The 22,446-nt window shown below is 36.0% G+C and overlaps 1 protein-coding gene and 1 pseudogene across 1 annotated transcript; both read left to right on the top strand.

Moving 5' to 3' along the window:
• Positions 1 to 1,704: 1,704 nt before the first annotated feature.
• LOC132904187 (putative nuclease HARBI1) lies at positions 1,705 to 2,756 on the top strand (annotated as a pseudogene).
• Positions 2,757 to 21,482: 18,726 nt separating this feature from the next.
• On the top strand, positions 21,483 to 22,238 carry LOC132904186 (uncharacterized). The gene has a single exon (XM_060954098.1). The coding sequence runs from the start codon at positions 21,483 to 21,485 to the stop codon at positions 22,236 to 22,238; it is 756 nt and encodes a 251-aa protein (XP_060810081.1).
• Positions 22,239 to 22,446: the final 208 nt, after the last annotated feature.

Here is a 22,446-nt window from a genome sequence, read left to right as displayed (position 1 = left end):
TCTCCCATCCCTGAGCGTGTGCAATCTGTACCCCCTGGTGTATCCCGCTAGACTGGATCAGGTTTTGCTTGGCTGGGTGTGGTACCAATGTTCATGTTCATGCCTTCCCATCCCTTGCGAAGTAGACAGAGCCAACAGTCTCGAAAAGACTGATAGCTGTTTGTTTGTCTTAATTATAGAATAGAGATTGTCTTGTGATATGTGTATCCTACACATTCCTTGTTGGATGTCCCCTGTGAGCCCTAGATAATCGATTATCGGAACAGACATCCCAATTACTTATCTTTTGTAGAAGAAGATCCAAAAACTAACGTTGAAAAATACGCAGCTAGAAGATGAGAATAATACAAAAAATCAAAAAAGTGGCAGTCGAACGGGTGAAGAACCGCCTAACGTATCTTATGTAAACGCGGCTAGGAAGCAGCGGGTAGGAAGTAAATATTCCAAAGAAAAGAAAAATGAAGCCACGAAACCTGCGGATACTGAGGACAACATAAACATGGCAGTTAGTAAAATTACATAGGAAAATAAAGAAGAGAAGGTAACAGCAGTAGTAGAAGAATGAATGACGGTAAAGAAAAGAAGAAGTAGGTATTCCACCAGTGAAGTAAGAAAAGGGGGTCGTATAAATGAGTGTAAGGAAGCGAGCGCAAAAAAATTTTACATGTTTGGAGGTTAAATGAACAGATCACAAAAGAAAATCTGGAGAGGTACGTGAGAGATATATTTGGAAAGGAAACTCAAATCAGTGTGTAGAAAGTAGTACACAAAACAAAAAGAGACTACGCGTCCATATAATTGGAGTGCCAGAGAGCAAATATGGAAAACTGTGCGAGCCAGAAAATTGGGCAGTTAATATAGAATATTGCGAGTGGGTGTGGTTTCGTAGACAGCCCAAAGCAGTCAAAAAATACAAGTAAATCTATCGATATAAACTACCAAAATGTGTGAGGGCTGCGAACTAAGCTGGAAGAATTTTTCACTGGCATTTCAGAGTTAAACGCAGATCTGTATGCTATAACGGAGACGGGTCTCTGTTCATTTATACATGACTCAGAAATTATTCCACCTGGGTGCTCGATATTGAGATGCGACAGAACGGATGGGCGTAAACAAGGCGGCGCGTGTCTCGTGGTCACACACTGTTACGAAATGCGGCCAGTGTGCAACGAGATAAACATTGATAATCACGTATTTGAATTGATTTGTGCAAACGTATACCTTCGCAATAAATTATTATTTTTGATTTGCGTGGTCTACATACTACCTAAAAGTAGTGATAATGAATAAATGGTGTTATTTAAAATTATCGAACAATTGTGTGATAAGTATACTAAAGTAATAGTTATTGGAGATTTTAACCTATATTCTTGTTCTTCAAATGTGATCAGTTATTATGAGTTCTTTGAAACCTATTGTGGGTTCACTCAGAACAATACGGTGAGTAATTGCAACGATCGCGTGTTGGACCTGCAGGCTTACTCTCGACTCGCAATGCCAATACACAATGCCAATCTCAATGCAAGAAACGTCATTTGGCACTCTTGAATTTTACACTAGCGCCACATTGGGGCGAAATCGGGCGGATATTGAGTGAACTAATTAATATTGAGATTGTGTTCTGGAACTTGAGAATTCGGTACTCTTGAAGCCATTTTGACAGCTCGACATTGCATTGAACTTGTGTTATTCTTGGATATTTATTGTGATAATCACAATAAGGAAATAGTAACTTTGTGAAAATTGCGTATACATTTTACTTGTAAAAAAGTGCATACAATGGCTCGTTTGGTGTTGCAAAGTGTAATTTTCAGTGATGCCTGTAGAAAGGATTTGCGAGAAACGCGTAATTTGCGTAGGATTGCTCGGTACGCTGATAAAGCACTTGCTATGAGTGATGACGAATATAAGCGAAATTATCGTGTCACCAAGGCATTGTTCCATTATTTATATCAAGAGCTAAAACCCTTGATGCAAGGTCCTAAAAGAAGAAGTGATATCAGTACAAAATACAAAGTAATTTTGTTTTAAATTATGTGAGTACTTTGTGTTAGTTTGTGATACAAACAAGTTTGCAAAAGTACCTAATTGCTTAATTAATTGGTTTTGGTCTACAGATACTAGTAGCACTTTCATTCTATGCAACTGGCAGCTACCAACGCCTAGTAGGATGTTCACTAAGTACTCTCATGTCGCAGCAATCAGTATCTCGGGCATTGAGGGATGTGACAGCAGCATTGAATCACCCGACAATCCTGCATAAATACATTTCCTCAAACTGTTCCAGAACGCAATGTTATTAAAAGAAGGTATGTAAATTGTGTTTAAGACATGACAATTTATTTTATTTGGCATATAAATGTGTGTTAATATCTGTGTTTGTTGTAGGTTTTATGAAAAATTTCGCATTCCTGGAGTAATAGGATGCATAGATGGAACCCATGTGGCAATAGTACGTCCTGCTGAAAATGAAGAAAGATATTTTAACAGAAAACATTTCCGTTCAAGAAATGTATTAATAGTATGTATCCCTTTATATGTTTATTACATAAATTCATAATAAGCTTATTTTATATTACCACTACATATATTATTTATTTATTTTTAATTTATTTTTGTTACAGATCTGTGATGCGGACTTAAATATATTAAGTGTAGATGCGGCATTTGGAGGTGCATCACATATAGTAGATAGTTTTATCTGTCCAATGCTTCGGGTACAACAGCGGCAGAGGTGGAAGGCAGCTCTACCATAGATAATCTAGATATTGGCAGTTCTATCATGGGTAAAACTGCATCAGACGTGGATGGCAAGATGGAGGGGCTAGACTGTAACAGGAAAAATAAATAAAATTATTATAAAATCACTTAACTGAATTATATTGATGAATGTCACTTTTATGTTTTAGTTCAGAGTTTAATTTTGTTAATGTTATTTTACTGATCATAGACTTAATTCATGTAATTTTAACTGTACACTATTATTTTATTAAGTGTGTTAGAATAATCTATAGCGAATGCTTAATATAATGTTTGTAAGTTAATTGACGTTGTTGTAGAAATGCAGCAGTGAAGTTTGTTGCACCGCTTCTTCTTCACTTGCGCTTTGGAGGCGGAAGTAAACTTAGTTTTAAGTTAATTACTGACGTCAATTCTTGGTTTCTGAATAAACAAATTTTATTTAACTTTTCATATTATTTTACTTACATTACTTTGGGGAAAGGGGTCTACTGCTATTCCCCTTGTGCCCGTGGCAAATGAGTCCCCACCCATGATTGCCACTAGGCGCTGTTCCAACAAAGATAGCTCTGGCACCACATCTACGCCACCTCAGGTGCGCCTCATGGACTGAGCCCTTTGTTGGCAGACCTTTTTAAGGGATGATTTTTTTAGTCCAATACTGAAATGCATGAAAAGGAAATCATTATGATTCAGTATATATGCATGTAACTAATATAATAAATCTGTTTTAATGCTAGCTTACCTTAGCCCAAGCCTGCCCATCTTTGATAATCCCACCCAAGGTGTTAGTGGACTCAGCGAACTCCTGCCACTTTTTTTGAGTTTCCTGTTTGGCCTGCTGCGTTGGCAGAAGGCCTCGAGCAATTCCTGGATTTTTTTTTTCCGTTTCCGATTTTAGTTTCCTGGAACTCCACTAACGCTGCCATTTGGTATTGTGTGGGTCTGTTTGCCATTTCTGTAATAGTATGATTACTAACATTTTTTGCTTGAAGATCACTTGTGTACTAGTGACAATCGTTTTATAATAAATAAAAGTATCAAAAACTTTAATAAGTGAAAAAATTACTTACCTTATGAGCGCCAAACTAAAACTTTTAAAACCACAGTTTTAAAATGTTATTTTGTTGTTTTGTTTATTGTGAACTTTACATATAGGCACAGGAAAATACTCATACAGCCAAATACGCCGTTTGAAACATTTAATTTGATTATTTATTTATTTATTTATTTATGTACACAAAATTATATACAGAAGCATTTATTACAGTAATTCTAGTACAAAGGTGCTACTTATTTCAAAAGAAATCTCTTCCAGTAGACCCATGAGAGGAGAGATTAATTTTGGAGCGGTATGGCGTGTGCATAAATAACGTTTAACATATTTAACTAAACATACATGCTAATACTTACATAATTAAACATGGAACAATTAAATAAATGACAGTAATAAACTACATAAACATACCAATATATATATATATATATAATATAATATAATATAAGTCTATTTGGAGAGATAATAGTCTTTAACTCGTCGTTTGAATGAAGTAAGAGTTTGGGAATCGCGAATATCATGCGGTAAGGAATTCCACAGTCGTACAGCATGAGCAGAGAAGGAAAAAGAGTAGAAGGAAGTCTTGTGGGTAGGAATAGTAAGAATGGTGCGCAAATGAGATCTGCAAGGAGAATTAGACGAATGACGGAAAGAGAAACGTTCTTTAAGATAGGAAGGAAAGGCGGGATTAAATAAAATATATTAAAAAGAAGACAGAGAATGCGAGTATTTCTACGAAAGCGAATGGGAAGCCATTTCAGCTTAGAGCGGTAAATGGAGACATGATCGTATTTTCTTAAGCCAAATATGAAACGAATACAGAGGTTTTGTAACCGTTCCAATTTATCCAGTAGCTCCTCTGTGGCATCAAGATAGCACGCATCAGCATAGTCCAGAATTGGAAGAATCAGGCTTTGCATGAGAGAGACCCTTGTTTGAAAAGGTAAGAAATATTGAAGGCATCTTAGAGTATGAAAAGAGTAGTAGATCTTACGACTAACCTCCTTAATATGGGCCGACCAGTTTAGGTTTGAATCTATAGTAAGACCAAGGTTCCTTGCAGATTTGGATTATTGTTTGCCTAAAAGTTATTTATTAGTAAGAACTAAGCATTGTTAATAAAAATAATATTTAAAATTAGTTATTTACTTGAAAATTACTTAAATTTAATATTGTTTATCAAAGTTTTCATTCATTCATTCGTTCTATTTCTGTCATAGACAGAGGGATGTATGGCACTGTCATATTGACGTTTAGTGGAATCGCCAAGGAAAACACAATAATGACACAATCGCAATACCAACTCAATCTCAAGATTAATGATTTCAAGAGTACCAAACTAAATTGCGATTGGAATTGGATTGCGACAGAATTGAGATTGAGATTGAGTTCGAGAGTAAGTCTGCTGGTGTTATCTAAATTCGGGACATATCCTCATATGTAGTATCTAGGTGTGAGTGTTGCGGGAACAACATTTGTACCTGTGGATTTACAACATTCGCCGCTGGAGATTCTCGTGAGTGTTTATCACAATTCTATTAGTTACCGGGACGCGGCTACAATTGATGATGAGACCACTTCCGACTTAGGTTGGAATTTTAGAAAAGCTGATTTTACATCGTTATACTCATCAATTGCAGACATTGACTGGACTTCTATATGCAGTTTAGACTTGGAATCAGGATTATACTTCTTCTATAAAACAATCAATAAAATTTTAGATAAATGTGTACCTAAAAAGAAAGTACAAAGCTATTACAAAAGAAAATACGTTTATCTTAAATAGTTTACGTCGGAATTAATTAATGAAATAAAACAAAAATCATTTCTTCACAAACGTTGGAAAAAGAGTAAATTACGCATTGATTATGATAGTTTTTCAGATTATAAGGCAAAAGTAAAACTACTTATAAAACTTGTATACAAGCAATATCAACAATCGGTACAAAGCCTAATGATCGAAGATGCCAAATCGTTTAGGAATTACATCAATTCAAAAAAGAATAGCGGAGGCACAGGAAAAATTGAGAAAAATGGTAAAGTTTTGACAAATAAACAGTGTGTTACAGAGTTCGCCTCCTACTTCGAGTCTGTGTATAGTACAGAACAACCGGTACTGGATGTTACTGCGGCTGTCATTGAAGCCGGGGGAGAAAGTGGTAGTTTTCGAGTACAAATTGATGAACTTCAATTAAGTGATGTGATGCATGCTTTGAAACAGCTAAAACCCAAGAAATCATCCGGAAAGACGGCATCCCGCCTTTCGTCTTTAGGGATTGCAGAATGGTATTGGATCGGCCTCTTCAACATTTATTTAATATGTCGCTAAAAAGGCAGAGTTTCTGGAAAGATGGAAAATGACTCGGGTAGTCGCAATACCAAAAGGAACACGAATAATTGAAATTGAAGGTCACAGACCGGCGGCAGTGCTCTTAACACCAGCCAAAGTTTTTGAAAGCGCAGTAAATAACATCATATACCCACAGATAAGCGCTCAATTATCCGACACCCAACACGGCTTCAGACCGGCTAGAAGCACTGCCACTAATCTGATGAGCCATATGTCATCCATAATCCCGAAAATAGATGGGCGAGAACAGACAGACACAGCATATTTCGACTTCCAAAAAGCGTTTGATCTGGTAGATAATGACAAGCTATTAGCTAAATTGGCACGTTTTGAATTTACACCGCAACTGGTGAAATTCTTCGCTAGCTATTTGAGAGATAGGCAGCAGTATGTAGAATACGGAGGGCATTGTTCTAGGTCTTATTTTACTAGGTCAGGGGTGAGTCAAGGCAGTAATCTCAGGCCCGTGTAGTTCGTCATGATGATAAATGACTTACCCCAGGTAGTGAATGATTGTTTGCAGATGATCTCAAGTTAACCATGCGGATCTCTAGAAGATTGTGGTAAACTACAAAGGGATATTGATAGCGTGGTAAAATGAAGTAAACAAAACCAGTTAAAATTTAACATCGCTAAATGTGTAACAATATCATTCTCACGGGCCCACGCTCCCATTCACTATAATTATAATATTGAAGGCAAGCTTTTAAAAAAGGTCGAGACAGTCAAAGATTTAGGCATTACATTTACGAAAGGTCTTACTTTTACGGAGCATATTTCTAAAATATGAAAAAAAACCTTTAGAACCCTAGGATTCGTACTACGTACAGCTAAAAGTTTCACAAGCATACCGGCAATCTTGGCATTGTTACAATACACTGGTTCGGAGTCAGCTCGAGGCGGGCTCAGTTATTTGGGATCCACATGAGGATAAGTACAAGTTGATGTTGGAAAAAGTACAAAACAAAATAAGGTACTTGTATAGTAAGTTGTATGGAGTCTATCCATTCTAACCGTTAATGTATCCAACCTTATTTATATTAGGTATGGTGGGGTACAACGAATTGAGAGTTAGGAGTATGACGCTTGTATTGTACTTGATGAGAGTACTTAGACGGACAAATACTCACTTTGATCTACTTGCAACAATCGGGTTTGCAGTGCCAGATAGGTACGTGTGGCGCCGGCGCCGGCCAGCACTATTGGTGGTCCCACACTAATCTCTTGCGGGAGGCTCCACTGACGCGCGCAATACGCACACTCAATCTCATATCGAATCAGATAGATTTGTTCAATTGTAGTTTAAGTAAATTCACAAGGGCAGCATTAAGAATAATATGTTATAATTGATTATACACTATCGCATTAGATTATGTCTGTATATAAAATACTATATGCGTAGAAACGTTGACTTATCCACACTTTCTCCTTTACACATTGACGGGACACCGATTGCATACACCAACAATGCAAAAAACCTGGGTGTTTTATTAGACTCCACCTTAACATGGAATTCACACATTGCTGAAACAAGTCAAAAATGCATTACTCCCTTCACTCTCAAAAATGCCTTCAAAACTTTTTACCGATTCAGACCAAAATTTCGCTTTGCCATTCCCTTATTTTGCCTCTTCTGGACTACGCTGACGTCTGTTTTCTGGATGTGACCGAGGATTTGTTGAACAAACTTGACGTCGTAATGCATCCACTATTCATTTATATTGTATTTATATTAAATTATGTTGTATTCATGTATGTTTATTTATTTAATATATTTATTTGATATTTATAACTTTATGATAATGTTTTAGGTCTATTAATATCAGTAAGTTTATGTAAGTTTATATATTAAATATTAGGTATGTACACAAGCCAATGCATTTCTTTACACTTTCCTGTCGTGGGCCTGCTGGAAGAAATTTCTCTAGAAATAAGTAGTGCCCTTGTACTGAATTTCTCTTTATTTTAAGTTTTTTTTTTGCTAATTTTTCTTGTTGTACATAAATAAAATAAATAAAATAAAATAAAATAAAATAAAATAAAATAAAATAAAATAAAATAAAATAAAATAAAATAAAATAAAATAAAATAAAATAAAATAAAATAAAATAAAATAAAATAAAATAAAATAAAATAAAATAAAATAAAATAAAATAAAATAAAATAAAATAAAATAAAATAAAATAAAATAAAATAAAATAAAATAAAATAAAATAAAATAAAATAAAATAAAATAAAATAAAATAAAATAAAATAAAATAAAATAAAATAAAATAAAATAAAATAAAATAAAATAAAATAAAATAAAATAAATACTTGTAATTTATGTGCAAACCAGAGAATTCTAGAATTTTTGCTAGAATTTCTGCCACCACACAAGACCGATAGTGCTGTTTTGATCTGATCAGACAGAAAATAGTTGCCTTAGTTAACTATTAGTCTCATACCTCAGGCTTATAGAAGTTCTGAAAGCCAGTTTGCGACTGTTGCAAATATTTGAGGGGCTGATGAAATACCAAAAGGTAGGAAAGTTACTTGTAGTTCTTGCCCCTGGTAAATGATCCACAGAAATCATCTGTGGTTTTCTGCTATTGAAATAGAAAATTGCTTGTTGCAAATCTATTTTTACAAGGCAATCCTGCTTTTGGAGGAAAACAGAAAAATCAATCTGGGATACCAGTTGAAAATATTTTATAAAAACAAACTGGTAGACGCCCTGCAGATCGAAGATGGGGTCGCATAATCCCATCTACTTTCTGAACTAAGAACATTTTTTGAATAACCTGTGGTTAAATTTGGGGCATGTTCTAAAATTCCTTTTGGATGAAGACATAATAATACACATCTGCTGAGATTTTTTTGTTGTGAAAGATTTGACAATATTCTTGGAATATATTAAAGGCAGTTTTCAAGTAAAGGGGGTATGAACCTGGTATATTGTTTTGAGTATGAACTTATGCCGTGTGGTTCCCGGCACCAATACAAAAAAGAATAGGACCACTCCATCTCTTTCTCATGGATGTCGTAAAAGGCGACTTAGGGATAGGCTTACAAACTTGGGATTCTTTTTTAGGCGATGGGCTAGCAACCTGTCACTATTTGAATCTCAATTCTATCATTAAGCCAAATAGCTGAATGTGGCCATTCAGTCTTTTCAAGATTGTTGGCTCTGTCTACCCCGCAAGGGATATAGACGTGACGATATGTATGTATGTATAGTATGAACTTACTTGCTACCAAAACGTCCCATGCTCCAACATGACCTTTCAAGCACTCACCTCGAAAGAGCGCGTCATTGTTCTGGAGTTGATTAATGGAAGTCAGTCCTCATCACACATTTAAAAACGTTTCTCATTGTTTGTATATTAATTATTACGTACATACATATGGTCACGTCTATATCCCTTGCAGGGTAGACAGAGCCAACAGTCTTGAAAAGACTGAATGGCCACGTTCAGCTATTAAGTTTAATGATAGAATTGAGATTCAAATAGTGACAAGTTCTAACCCATCGCCTAAAAAAGAATCCCAAGTTTGTAAGCCTATCCCTTAGTCGCCTTTTACGACATCCATGGGAAAGAGATGGAGTGGTCCTATTCTTTTTTTTATTGGTGCCGGGAACCACACGGCACTTATTGGTGCCGGGAACTACACGGCACAACGTTAAGAATTTTATTTGTTAAATTTATCCGTAGAGATTAAATTGCATCTCACTTCAATGCACTCAGACCTTTTCTACTACAAATAAGTTGCATAATATCCCATTTTTGATTAGTTAGTGATCCCTGACCAAAAATTAAATTAACTTGGTCAAAAAAGGTGTTGATATTCAAATTACTATTTTATTGGTAGCGCTCCCCAATCAACTAAACTCTGCAGACCAGCCTGATATATACTACGCTGTTTTGAATTTATATTTTATTAGTCGGCAATGAAAGAACAATGGCAGAAAAATAGTTGAAAATAAAATTAGCGTCTAAAAATGTTACTTAGGTACAACTTATTAAACTATTTTTTTATTTATTTACGTAAATAACTCAATTTTTATTGAACCCGCAGAAAAAACAACACATTTAATAAAAATCTAACTTGATTTCCTGTACTTTCTTATTTTTCGTACACTATGGTGTTACCACCCACCCACACTATGGTGTTTGATTTTATTGTAATGACAACACTCAAAGGTCGCTGTCTGTCAATCACAAATGCCCCCGTGCTTTTTGTGTCGGTTAAATATAATCGGTTTAATATATATGTCGGTTAATCAAATACAACACATATTCTCATTTGTAAATGCTTTTAATCCTACATGAGATTTTGAAAACATAGCAGAAATGGATGAGCGATTGTTTATGTATTGGATAGGTTATACAAAAGAGAAATTCAACACATTAGTTGAAGAAGTGCCTCGAATACAGAATATACGTAATGGAACTCTAGGGTTAGCCATGTTACTTTTAAAATTAAGGACTGGTGACTCTGATGAGAGACACTCTGGAGACCTTAATGGATAAAGTAAGAGAGGTACTTGTTCAAGACTTTGTGCCAAATAATCTTCGCATTCAGCAAGTACGTAGGGAGGAACTATTAAGTCGCAATTTAGCAATCCCAAATGCGTTATATGGAAACAATGGAAACAACACTATTGTTATATGTGATGGTACTTATATATATATTCACAAAAGCGCCAACTACATGTTTCAAAAACAGAGTTACTCCCTACATAAGTACCGAAATCTATTAAAACCATTTATGATTGTCGCTAGTGATGGCTATATTGTAGATTGTTTTGGCCCATATAAAGCAACCACATCAGACGCTGACATAATGAAAAGTTTATTTCAGGATGGATCTTCTGTAAGATCATATTTTACTGAAGGCGATGTGTTCATACTAGACCGGGGTTTCAGGGACAGTATTAGTTTTTTAGAAGATTGCGGTTATAGACCATACTCGTATATGCCAGATTCACTACTAGAAGGCGAGCACCAATTAACTACAGAACAAGCCAACCATAGTCGTTGTATTACATTGTGCAGATGGGTGGTAGAGGCTGTTAATGGTCACTTTAAGAGAGATTTTAAATTATTAAGGCAGGAATATTTTCATCGAGCACTCCACCCATGATGCAGAATTTCCAAATAGCAGCAGCTTTATTAAATATATTTGGTGTTCGCTTTCATGACAATGTATATGCTAGTGAAATATTAGAAATCATTAGAGAAAGAATAAATCTTCCAAATAATCTGGCTAATATGGTTGAAGATACAAATATGAACAGAAGAACATCTTAACTCCAAAGCATTACCGCAGATCGTAATAATGTTTTGTACTTTCCCACCCTTGCTTGTTCAGACCTTATTTTATTCGCCTTGGGAACGTATCAGATTCGACAGGCGCGCTCCTATTATGGAGAACATATACGTTTCCATGGTGGATACAGAATTGAGGTCAGTAGTGGTGAACATGTCTCTGAAGAATATGATCTTAGAGGAAATGGCGAGACCACATTAATACGAGGTAGAATAAAGTCTCGCCACATATCAAGGAAACAATATTATGTATATATTTTAATTGAAAATAATGTTCCTGGCCGAGCAGCTGTAGTAGAATATTGCTGTAGCTGCTTGGTTGGTAGACGCACTTTGGGATGTTGTGCCCATGTTATGACTGTGGTATGGTATTTAGGATGGGCCAGACATGTAAACAATATAACTGCACCAGCTGAATTCTTAGATAGTATAATTATAAGAGAAGATGATGATGAAGAATAAAAAAAGATAAAAATATGGAAATGTCTTATTTAAAAATACCCCAAGTAAGAACTGAGATAAGAATCTCAGTTCTTATTTGACTCCCTCAGTTTCTAGCAGTCTTTTGTTTTGTGATTGCCGTGGGTTCGACTTCCGTTAAGATAATTGTTGGTTTGAGTCACTTGAATTACAAATAAGAAGGATTGATGACGGCTCAAGTAGGACTGGTTATAGTAAGAAGTAATGTTGCGTAAAGGGGACGCAGAGCGTAGTCGTTCCTCGGCATTTTACGCACATGTATTAGTACACGCTGTATGGAACAATTTGCCAGATTCGTCTAAATAGAATTATTGATTAAGTACTAACTAAAACATTCTTATAATCTATAGTCAAAGATATTTTCATTACAAAAACTAGATTCGTAGGTACTGATAGAAGACAAGTATCCTCCAGTTTTTGTTATTGACAGTTGACAATGACAGATAACCTCAAAAAATCTAAAAGTTCAAATCGAAAAATCTTTTTTTTTCCGGCTTTCTTAAGACGAATAATAAGTGACGGACAATATTTTAAGGTATTTTTGATGCTAAGACGCTGCCGGTTAGATTCAACTATTTTTATGTATGGGCGTCTGCCATTATTCTTTTCTATTGCCAGCAAATAGTATTTTATAGCGGGGCGAGATTGAGAAGTAAAAGCCAACTACGGGATAACAACTTTACTTTGGTAACTTATAAAAAGAAATACAAAACTCGCTCGCTAATAAGAGGTGCATACCGCACGGGCGGTCCTCGACGCGGGCGCTGGGAACGGCGTGGTATGGACGAGGGGGGCGGAGAGTGACGCGATGTCTCCCCGGAAGGGCCTACAATGTTGCCCGCTATATCCTCCCCCTCCAAGTTACATGGTCGACCCGACTGTGACTTGGCTGGTCTGCCGCGATGGCGCTGATGCGCAATAACAGGAGATTTACCCACGTAACGCGTTAAGGCGCTGGCATGGTATTTGCCCTTTACAATGTTGTTACAATCAACGACGAGATTAGAAGTAGGACTACAAACTTTTGATATGCGATAAGGTCCCTCTCGCTTAGGAGCAAATTTGCTCGTGCACATGCCACGCTGTGCATTACTCGGCATATGGACCTCCACCAGGACCATGTCTCCCTCATTAAACGGAGCAACCTGCCTCCGTTGTTTATCGGCGACAGCCTTCCTTATGTCCTATTGCGACTCAATACGTCTCCTGACATCTGTGTTGGTCTTGGATTCATATAAATGATTAGACTTGAATTAGGTAACTTGAGTTTATTAAATGAACATAAGAAAATACAAGTGCCGTGAGTAATGGCTAGCCCCCAACCCGGTTGGGACGCCATCTTCTTTCTCCTAGTGATGTTACACAATAATAGTGACGTGACATAAACATAATCATAACATCCCTCTTATCATTAAAAGTTAAACTATTATAATTTTACAGCTTATCTGTTTATAAAATTTACTGAACTCTTAACTATAACATTGACAACAAAGACTGTTGAAGTAACCAAGAATAAGACATTTTGTTAAACTAAGTCTAAAGCTCTATATTCTAGTCTTAACTAAATTAGTCAGTCTTTCACAATCATTGCTAAAATTTTATTTAATGACATACTAACTCTTATAAGTCCAATCGTCTTGGTGGTCTTATGACTCTTCCACACCTAGTGCGCATTCCACCTGGAGTTGTATGCTCTTCAATAGATGGTGATACTGTATGAGAATTAGGAGATGTCTCAATATTTTGCCTCTCTTGTACTATATCTTGAGATTCCGTTTGAGGTGACTGCGGAAGCTTCAAAATATGCTGTCTGTTTCTCCTTCCCATAAATCCATCTGACCCTTCAATATTATAAGACCTAGGCTGATCACATTTAGACTTTACTGTGCCTTTAATCCATGGAGTATCTGGCATTTTCTTAAAATAGACTTTATCTCCTTCTTGTAGTTCTGTTAATGATTGAGTCTTTCTGTCATAGTAATCCTTCATTTTATTTTTATTTTCTTCCTTAATTTTTTCATATTTTTGAAATTTTACTATTTTTGGTGTTAAATTTTTTGTGACTGTTGGTAATTGTGTTCTAAGTGACCGTGACATTAGCAATTGTGCTGGAGATGGTAAATTTCCTCTTGGTGTATTTCTGAATTGAAGCAAAGCAAGATATGGGTCTGTTCCTGACTCCTCTGACTTTGTAAGAAAACGTTTACATATCTTTACTGCCGACTCTACCAATCCATTTGACCTTGGCATGTAGGGACTTGACGTGTTGTGATGTATTCCCCATTCAACAGTAAAATTCTTTAACTCTGCCGAATTGAATGGTGGCCCGTTGTCCGAGAATAACTCAACTGGGATTCCATGTCTACTGAAAATACTTTTTAGACAAACAATTGCTGTCTTAGCGTTAGTACTCGCCATTGACATTAATTCAATATAATTTGAGTAATAATCTTGTACTACTATATATTTTTTAGATTTATAATCCATAAAATCAACACCAACTTTTTCCCACGGAAGTAATGGAACCTCATGTGGAAGAAGTGGTTCTGGAGCATTTGAACTTCTATGTGACAGGCAAATATGACACGACCGAACAATATTTTTTATATCAGTTGACATAAATGGCCAAAATACATGTCCTCTAGCAAACGCTTTTGACCTTTCAATTTCCAAGTGCCCACTGTGTATTATTTTCAAAATTTCTGGCCTTAATTTTTTAGGTATGACTATACTGTTGCTTCTAAATATTAAATCCTTTTCTGTGTGTAAATCAAATCTATACTGCCAATACTAATGTAGATCTTTGTGAATTTGAGTTTTATTTGCCGGCCATCCTTCTTTGCAATATTTTTTCAAAACTTGCAGACTTTCATCTTTATTAGTGCCTCTGATTAACCACTGTAGACGTTCTGATGAGATTGGTAACGACTTAATCAGTAAATTTACATGAACAATGACATCATTATCTAATTCATCTGAACTTGTTTCAGAGAGTGCTGCTCTTGACAAGGTATCAGCAATGTACATATCACTACCTTTCTTGTAAACTACATTTAAACTATAGGGCTGTATTTTCAACATCATTCTTTGGAGACGTGTTGGAACTTCGACTAGAGACTTTTTAAATAATGTTATTAAAGGAGCATGATCTGTCTCGACAGTTACAGTTTGTCCATATATAAATTGATGAAATTTGATGCAGGCAAAGACTATTGAATAGAGTTCTTTCTCTATCTGAGCCATTTTTTGTTGTGTATCTGTTAAAGTTTTTGACGCATAATAAACTGGATGTTGATTTTGTAACAATACTGCTCCAACAGCACTCTGACTAGCATCACTCTGCAGGACAATCGGATCATGAATATTAAAATGTGACAACACTGAAACTTGACATATTATTTGCTTCAGACGACAAAATTTTGTTTCATGATTGGTAGTCCACTGCCAATCAGAAAGTCAAGTTTAATAGTTGGCGTAAAATTTCTGTCTCGCCTGCCATATTTTTGATGAAAGGACTTAAATAATTGAGCATACCTAGAAATCTTTGCAAATCCTTCAGTCATGTAGGAGAGGGCACCTCTTTAATTGCTCTGACTTTGTCGGAATCAACTGTGATTCCGCTTGCTGAGAAAATATGACCTAGATATTTAATACTCTCCATGGCAAATGTACATTTTTCTTTATTAAATTTGACATTGTTGTCTTTTGCTCTTTTAAATACTATATTAAGACGCTCGTTATGCTCTTGTAGTGTGCGACCACTTACTAAAATATCTTCGCTGTAAACTGCCACCCCTGGTATATCACCAAACATTTCGGTCATAATTCTGTGAAAATATTCAGGTGCACAGTTGACTCCGTATGGAAGACGTTTAAAGCGGTATCGGCCAAAAGGCGTATTAAAAGTTGTGAGGTAAGAACTCTTCTCGCTTAATTTACACATCCAAAATCCACTACTTGCATCCAAAGTTGAGTAAAATCGTGAACCCGCTACCTTGGCGCGAACCATGTCTACTGATAGAATAGGATAATGAGTCCTCTTAATCGCCTGATTCAAATTACGGGGGTCTAGACATACCCTTAATTGACCATTTTTCTTTTCTATTAAAATTAAAGAACTTACCCATTCAGTTGGCTCGGTAACCTTGGTGATGACATCTAATTTTTCCATTTTCTCAAGTTCTTGTTGAAGTCTATGGTGTAATGAGAATGGTACCTTCCTGGGAGCATCGACTTTTGGTTGGACCTCAGGATTTGTTCTTATGTGACATTCACCAGGAACGCAACCAATATCGGTAAAAACAGAATTATTAAATTCAACAAGTTGATTCAAATTTATATTTTCTAACTGACTTGACTTTAGTAGAAATGACTGTGACTGACTGTTTGTGATTTTAGGATCTATTACTTGACTTGAATTTGACTCCTTTTGACTAATTTCAGAAGACAATTGACTAATATCACTTTCTGACTTTTGCCTGCATGTACTGTCTACACAAAAAACTCTTTTAATTAGTCCAATTTCTGAGCAGGTAAGTTTACCTAATACAGTTGGTGAATTCACATTTGCAATTATAAAATTAATTTGTTTTGTCATATGGAGGTCATTTAATTGGAATTTACACTCTAAGTTTTGTTGACCTAATACCTCTAGACTATTATTACCAGTGTATGACTTAATTTTTACATCTGTTTTAGACAATAAGTTTTTAGTATTAAGTGAATCATAAACACTTTTTGACATAACCCCTCTAGCGAACATCAAGTTCGCTAGAGGGCGCTGTTCGTAATACATCATCCTTCATATCGCCTCCGTAATTAAATTAATTATAAAAATTCATAGTTCCGTATTAGTGAAATTTTTAACTGTTAACTCAAGTTTGGACTGTAACCGAAGTAAACAGTATATAAAAGTGACTATCAAGGGTATTTTTGTGACTGATTGACAAAGTGCCAGTTTGTGTGTGATTTGCCTACGTGTGGGGATAAAATAAAAACATATTTCTGTCTGAACGTGAACATTGACTGTGATGTATCACTAGGTAGACCTATTATGCTTGCTACAAAGTGCTGACTTTATAACCTAATTACTCAATATAAAACTATATTATTTTCTGCAAGTCATATTGAGCGAAGTTCGTATTTTTGAGTGTCTGAACTAGATGTCATTACTGTGCATTGCTTGAACAGCATTCAGATACTGCTTGATCCTGTGCTTTTGTCTTACTAATGTGCGGTTGATGGATCTTGCGCTTCTCTTTTACTTTATGTGTGGAGTTCACGCTAGATGGCTCTGAGAGTAACTCAATAATCACCTTGTAGATGTCGGTACTATTGCGCTATATGCACACCCATTGTAGAGCAAGATCCCAGAGCCGTAAGACACAACTTATTTTCTAAAGAATGGATCTTTCGATTCTCAGTAGTCTTTCATGTACTTTTAATACCTGCATGTTTGTGAGACTTGCCCGGTGACACCTGCGCAGGTACCAGGCGAGAAAGGTAACTAAAAATCACAGTTACTTAACTTAAATTTTTATGACTGATTTTTATATATATTTTATAGACTATTACTCTGAAGTCATATCAGAGAAGTCAGACGCTTTCCATGCGCCAGAACTTTTGTCAGACGCTTTAAAGCTCTATAAAAAAAAAAATTAACTTAATTTATTTTTAAATGTCTGACTTTTATATATGTTATTCAGATAACTATTACAAAGTTGTATTAAATCAGTCAGACAGTTTGTAATGACCAAACACCCCTTAAACACAAGAATTACTCGGCCTCGAGTATGAGCGCGATAGCACAATGCGCATGCGCGTCAGAGTAAAATATCTAATATTTGAAAAGTACTTACTGTTTTCAATTTCATATTTTTGCATATCTATTCAAATAAGATGAAATTTATAATTAAAATAATAATTAATCATTTTTAAAATAATATAATATATTGCATATAAATAGGGGAAAATGAATTTTTTTGTAGCAATAGCCTTTCAAAAAGAATGATTTTTATTTTATTTAAAAAAATATATCTATTATAATAATTTCAATAAAAAAATAATTAATTATGATTAATCAATTGAATAATTATTTTATTGTCTCTTTATCATCTTCATCATCAAAATAATCATTTGAATTTTCATCATTTATTAAATCTCTATACTGTCCACTCAAGTCATCGTCCTCATCATCAGTTAGATTGTCGTTGCTGGCAGAATTTTCCGTAAAAATAAAATCATAAACAATTAAAAAATAGTATAGTAATAGTAAACCTATAACATATAAATATAAGTGAAAGGCGACTAAGGGATAGGCTTACAAACTTGGGATTCTTTTTAGGCGATGGGCGAGCAACCTATCACTATTTGAATCTCAATTCTATCATTAAGCCAAATAGCTGAACGTGGCCATTTAGTCTTTTCAAGACTGTTGGCTCTGTCTACCCCGCAAGGGATATAGACGTGACCATATGTATGTAGTCTACTTTAATTTCGACACCACCGCAACGGCTTCGATGGTCCAGTGGTTAGCGCGTGAGACTGTGAAATTGGCGGTCCGAGTTCGAGTCCCAACAATAACAAGATACATACATACATACATATGGTCACGTCTATATCCCTTGCGGGGTAGACAGAGCCAACAGTCTTGAAAAGACTGAATGGCCACGTTCAGCTATTTGGCTTAATGATAGAACCGAGATTCAAATAGTGACAGGTTGCTAGCCCATCGCCTAAAAGAGGAATCCTAAGTTTATAAGCCTATCCCTTAGTCGCCTTTTACGACATCCATGGGAAAGTGATGGAGTGGTCCTATTCTTTTTTGTAATAGTGCCGGGAACCACACGGCACAATAACAAGAATACACGGCACGGCACGTAACGGCACGTACGGCACATAACAAGATATATATTAATTTTTATTAAAAATGTTTTTTTTTGTGTTGTTTGAGTATTTATTAAAAAAACTGAAAATCAAAATACTACATATAATCATACGGTAAAAATATTTTGTCTGTACATTTAATATTTTGACTGAAACAAATAGAGAATTTTTTTTTACATTTTTTGTCTGTCTGTCTGTATCAGACTGTATGATTAAGATTCAACTCGAACTTTACGCGGACGACGTCGCGGGCAACAGCTAGTATGCAATATATTATATTATTTTAAAAATGATTAATTATTATTTTAATTATAAATTTCATCGTATTTGAATAGAAATGCAAAAATATGGAATTGAAAACAGTAAGTACTTTTCAAATATTAGATATTTTACTCTGACGCGCATGCGCATTGTGCTATCGCGCTCATACTCGAGGCTGAGTAATTCTTTTGTTTAAGGGGTGTTTGGTCATTACAAACTGTCTGACTGATTTAATACAACTTTGTAATAGTTATCTGAATAACATATATAAAAGTCAGACATTTAAAAATAAATTAAGTTAATTTTTTTTTTGATAGAGCTTTAAAGCGTCTGACAAAAGTTTTGGCGCATGGAAAGCGTCTGACTTCTCTGATATGACTTCAGAGTAATAGTCTATAAAATATACATTCAGTCAGAAAAGTATCGGGAATGGATTATTTATTTATGGTTCGAAATTCAAATTTTTGTTTTTTTTGTTGTTGTTAGATTGGCACAACTGTTTTCCATTTTGGCGCGGAGTTTGAGTTGCATCTGTTGTTTACATTAAATACAGTGCTATTTTTAGTTATATCATATCTTGTGTGTATTGCTAATTTCATAATGGATAAAAACATCGAACAAAGAGTTTGTCTTAAATTTTTTGCATTGCCAATGGAATATCGTGTTCGGAGTCACTGAAAATGTTACAGAAGGCTTACGGTGAATCGACTTTATCAAAAACTCGTGCTTATGAGTGGTACAAAGCGTTCAAAAGCGGTCGAGATGTGATGGAAGATTTGCCTCGCTCTGGTAGGCCATCAACGTCTGCAACTGAAGTTAACATCGCAAAAGTGAAGGAAATAGTGACTGAAAATCCTCATTCAACTTTGAGAGAGATAGCCACCGAACTTTCTGTATCTCACGAGTCGATCCGTACCATTTTAACTAATAATTTGGGTATGAAACATGTTGCCGCTCGGCTAGTCCCAAAAGACCTGAATTTTTTTCAAAAACTCAATCGCATGAGAGTCGCTGAGGACATGCTAGAACGAGTCAATTCCGACCCAACATTCATGAAACGCATTGTTACTGGTGACGAGACGTGGGTTTACGAGTTTGACATGCAAACTAGTCAACAAGCTTCGGAGTGGCGCCTTCCAACTGAACCGAAACCGAAAAAACCACGCCAAAGTCGTTCAAAAGTCAAAGTCATGTTGACTGTTTTCTTTGACTATCGCGGTGTTGTGCACTCGGAATTCTTGCCGGAAGGTCAAACGGTAAATAAGGAATATTATTTGAGTGTTATGCGGCGTTTAAGAGAGCAAATCCGACGAAAAAGGCCAGATTTGTGGAAAGAAAATTCTTGGATTTTGCACCATGATAATGCACCTTCGCACAAGGCCATCATTGTGAACGAATTTTTAACCAAACACTCAACAAATACCATCGAGCAACCACCATATTCACCAGATATGGCTCCAGCCGACTTTTTTCTTTTTCCTAAACTCAAATTACCACTTCGTGGCACCCGTTTTCAATCGGTAGAAGACATAAAAGAGAATTCGCGGCGAGAACTGACCTCAATTCCGGAAACAGCGTTTAAAAAATGTTTTGATGATTGGATTATTCGTTGGCGTAAGTGTATCGTTTCTAAAGGAGCATATTTTGAAGGTGATAAAATAAATTTGGATGAATAACAAACAGTTTGTGTATTATTGATCTTTTCCTGCTACTTTCTTGACAGAGTAGTATATAAAAATCAGTCATAAAAATTTAAGTTAAGTAACTGTGATTTTTAGTTACCTTTCTCGCCTGGTACCTGCGCAGGTGTCACCGGGCAAGTCTCACAAACATGCAGGTATTAAAAGTACATGAAAGACTACTGAGAATCGAAAGATCCATTCTTTAGAAAATAAGTTGTGTCTTACGGCTCTGGGATCTTGGACTATTGTTTACGCTTAGCCGGCCCCGCCCGCCACTTAAAACATAACCTACGTAACAAAACTCATTTTTAAAACGTGTTAATCTGTGAATTATAGTGGGGATTACTAAGAGTTTTACTCAAAATGGAGTGCCTAGGCTGCAAAATGCCAATTACGATCAAAAATAATCATCTCACTTGTCATTCGTGTGACGGAAAGTTCCACAGTGGCTGCCTAAACCTTAAACAAGAACAATTTCGAGCTCTTTCAGAGGAATACCGCTGCAACTGGGTTTGTCCGGCATGCGCCAATATCACCAGACGTAAAGGGCAGAACCTGAACACTCAAGGCAAAACCAAATCCCTATAGGAGAGAAGACCATGAACAATATGAACGTGTCCTGTGAAATCTTTGAACAGACACATCCTGGTTCGGGCGATCGATTCGACATGTTATTGGAAACCCTTAACCACTGGCGTAGTGACATTAACACAAACATGTTGGCAATCAGGGATGAAATCCATGGGAATCTAGCTGAGATTATGTCTGAAATTAAGTCACTCAGATCTGATCACATCGTGCTGAAGAGAACTGTTGATAACCTAGAAGCTGATCTAAGTTCTTTAAAATGCTCTGTCCAGTTGCAAACAGAGGAGCTAAACAGTCTAGATGTACGAGTGAAAGAAATCTCAACAGCTGCCTCCGAAAGGACCACTGTTGCTGTCTCCCACTTCGAGTCCAAGATCGACGCTTTGGAGCAACAGGCAAGACAATGTAATGTGGAAATCTGTAACATTCCTGAGCGCCGCAACGAGAATCTAACAGGTATCGTCGAGGCCATCGGCTCTGCGATCAAGTTCCAGGTTGAACAAAGGGATATTGTTTCTATTCATCGTGTCCCGCATGCCCAATCAGACGGCAATAGACCAAAAAATATAATTGTCAAATTTTGTACAAGAATTCAAAGAGACAACTTTCTCAGCTCTTTTCGGAAAGGAAAAACATTAAAAACGGATCAAGTGGGCATCCCCGGAACTTCATCCGCAATATTCATTAATGAACATCTGACTTTGAAAAGAAAGCAGTTATTTCGGAAATGCCGCGAGTTCGCTAGAAAGAACCAGTATAAGTACGTGTGGATCAAGAATGCAATAGTCCTTCTTCGTGAGCGGGATGACTCAGCTGCCTTCGCTATCCGATGCGACGATGACCTCGCCAAAATCGTGCCAAAAAAGAATGCTCGGATCTCTTAAGTGCCTATTTGTCAATGTGAAAAATATTGTAACCATTATCATGTATTTATTGTTCCTATCCGTATACGTATTTTCAGTGTATAATCATTGCGAAGTAATTAATTTTTTATATCTTAAAGTGCTGCATTTGCTTACATACTCGTATTATATCCCGCAACCTGTATGTGACGATCTGAGCCTGTTGAGCAATAAATCTATAACTGAGTAT

This window comes from Amyelois transitella, chromosome W (assembly GCF_032362555.1).
Source record: "Amyelois transitella isolate CPQ chromosome W, ilAmyTran1.1, whole genome shotgun sequence".
NCBI lineage: Eukaryota > Metazoa > Arthropoda > Insecta > Lepidoptera > Pyralidae > Amyelois > Amyelois transitella.
The sequence above is the reverse complement of the archived record's forward strand: the minus strand, read 5'-3'. Positions and strand labels throughout refer to the sequence as shown.

Bases quoted from the DNA above. Each gene is read 5' to 3' on its own strand.
- LOC132904186 (XM_060954098.1), top strand. From the start codon at position 21,483: ATGTTGGCAATCAGGGATGAAATCCATGGGAATCTAGCTGAGATTATG.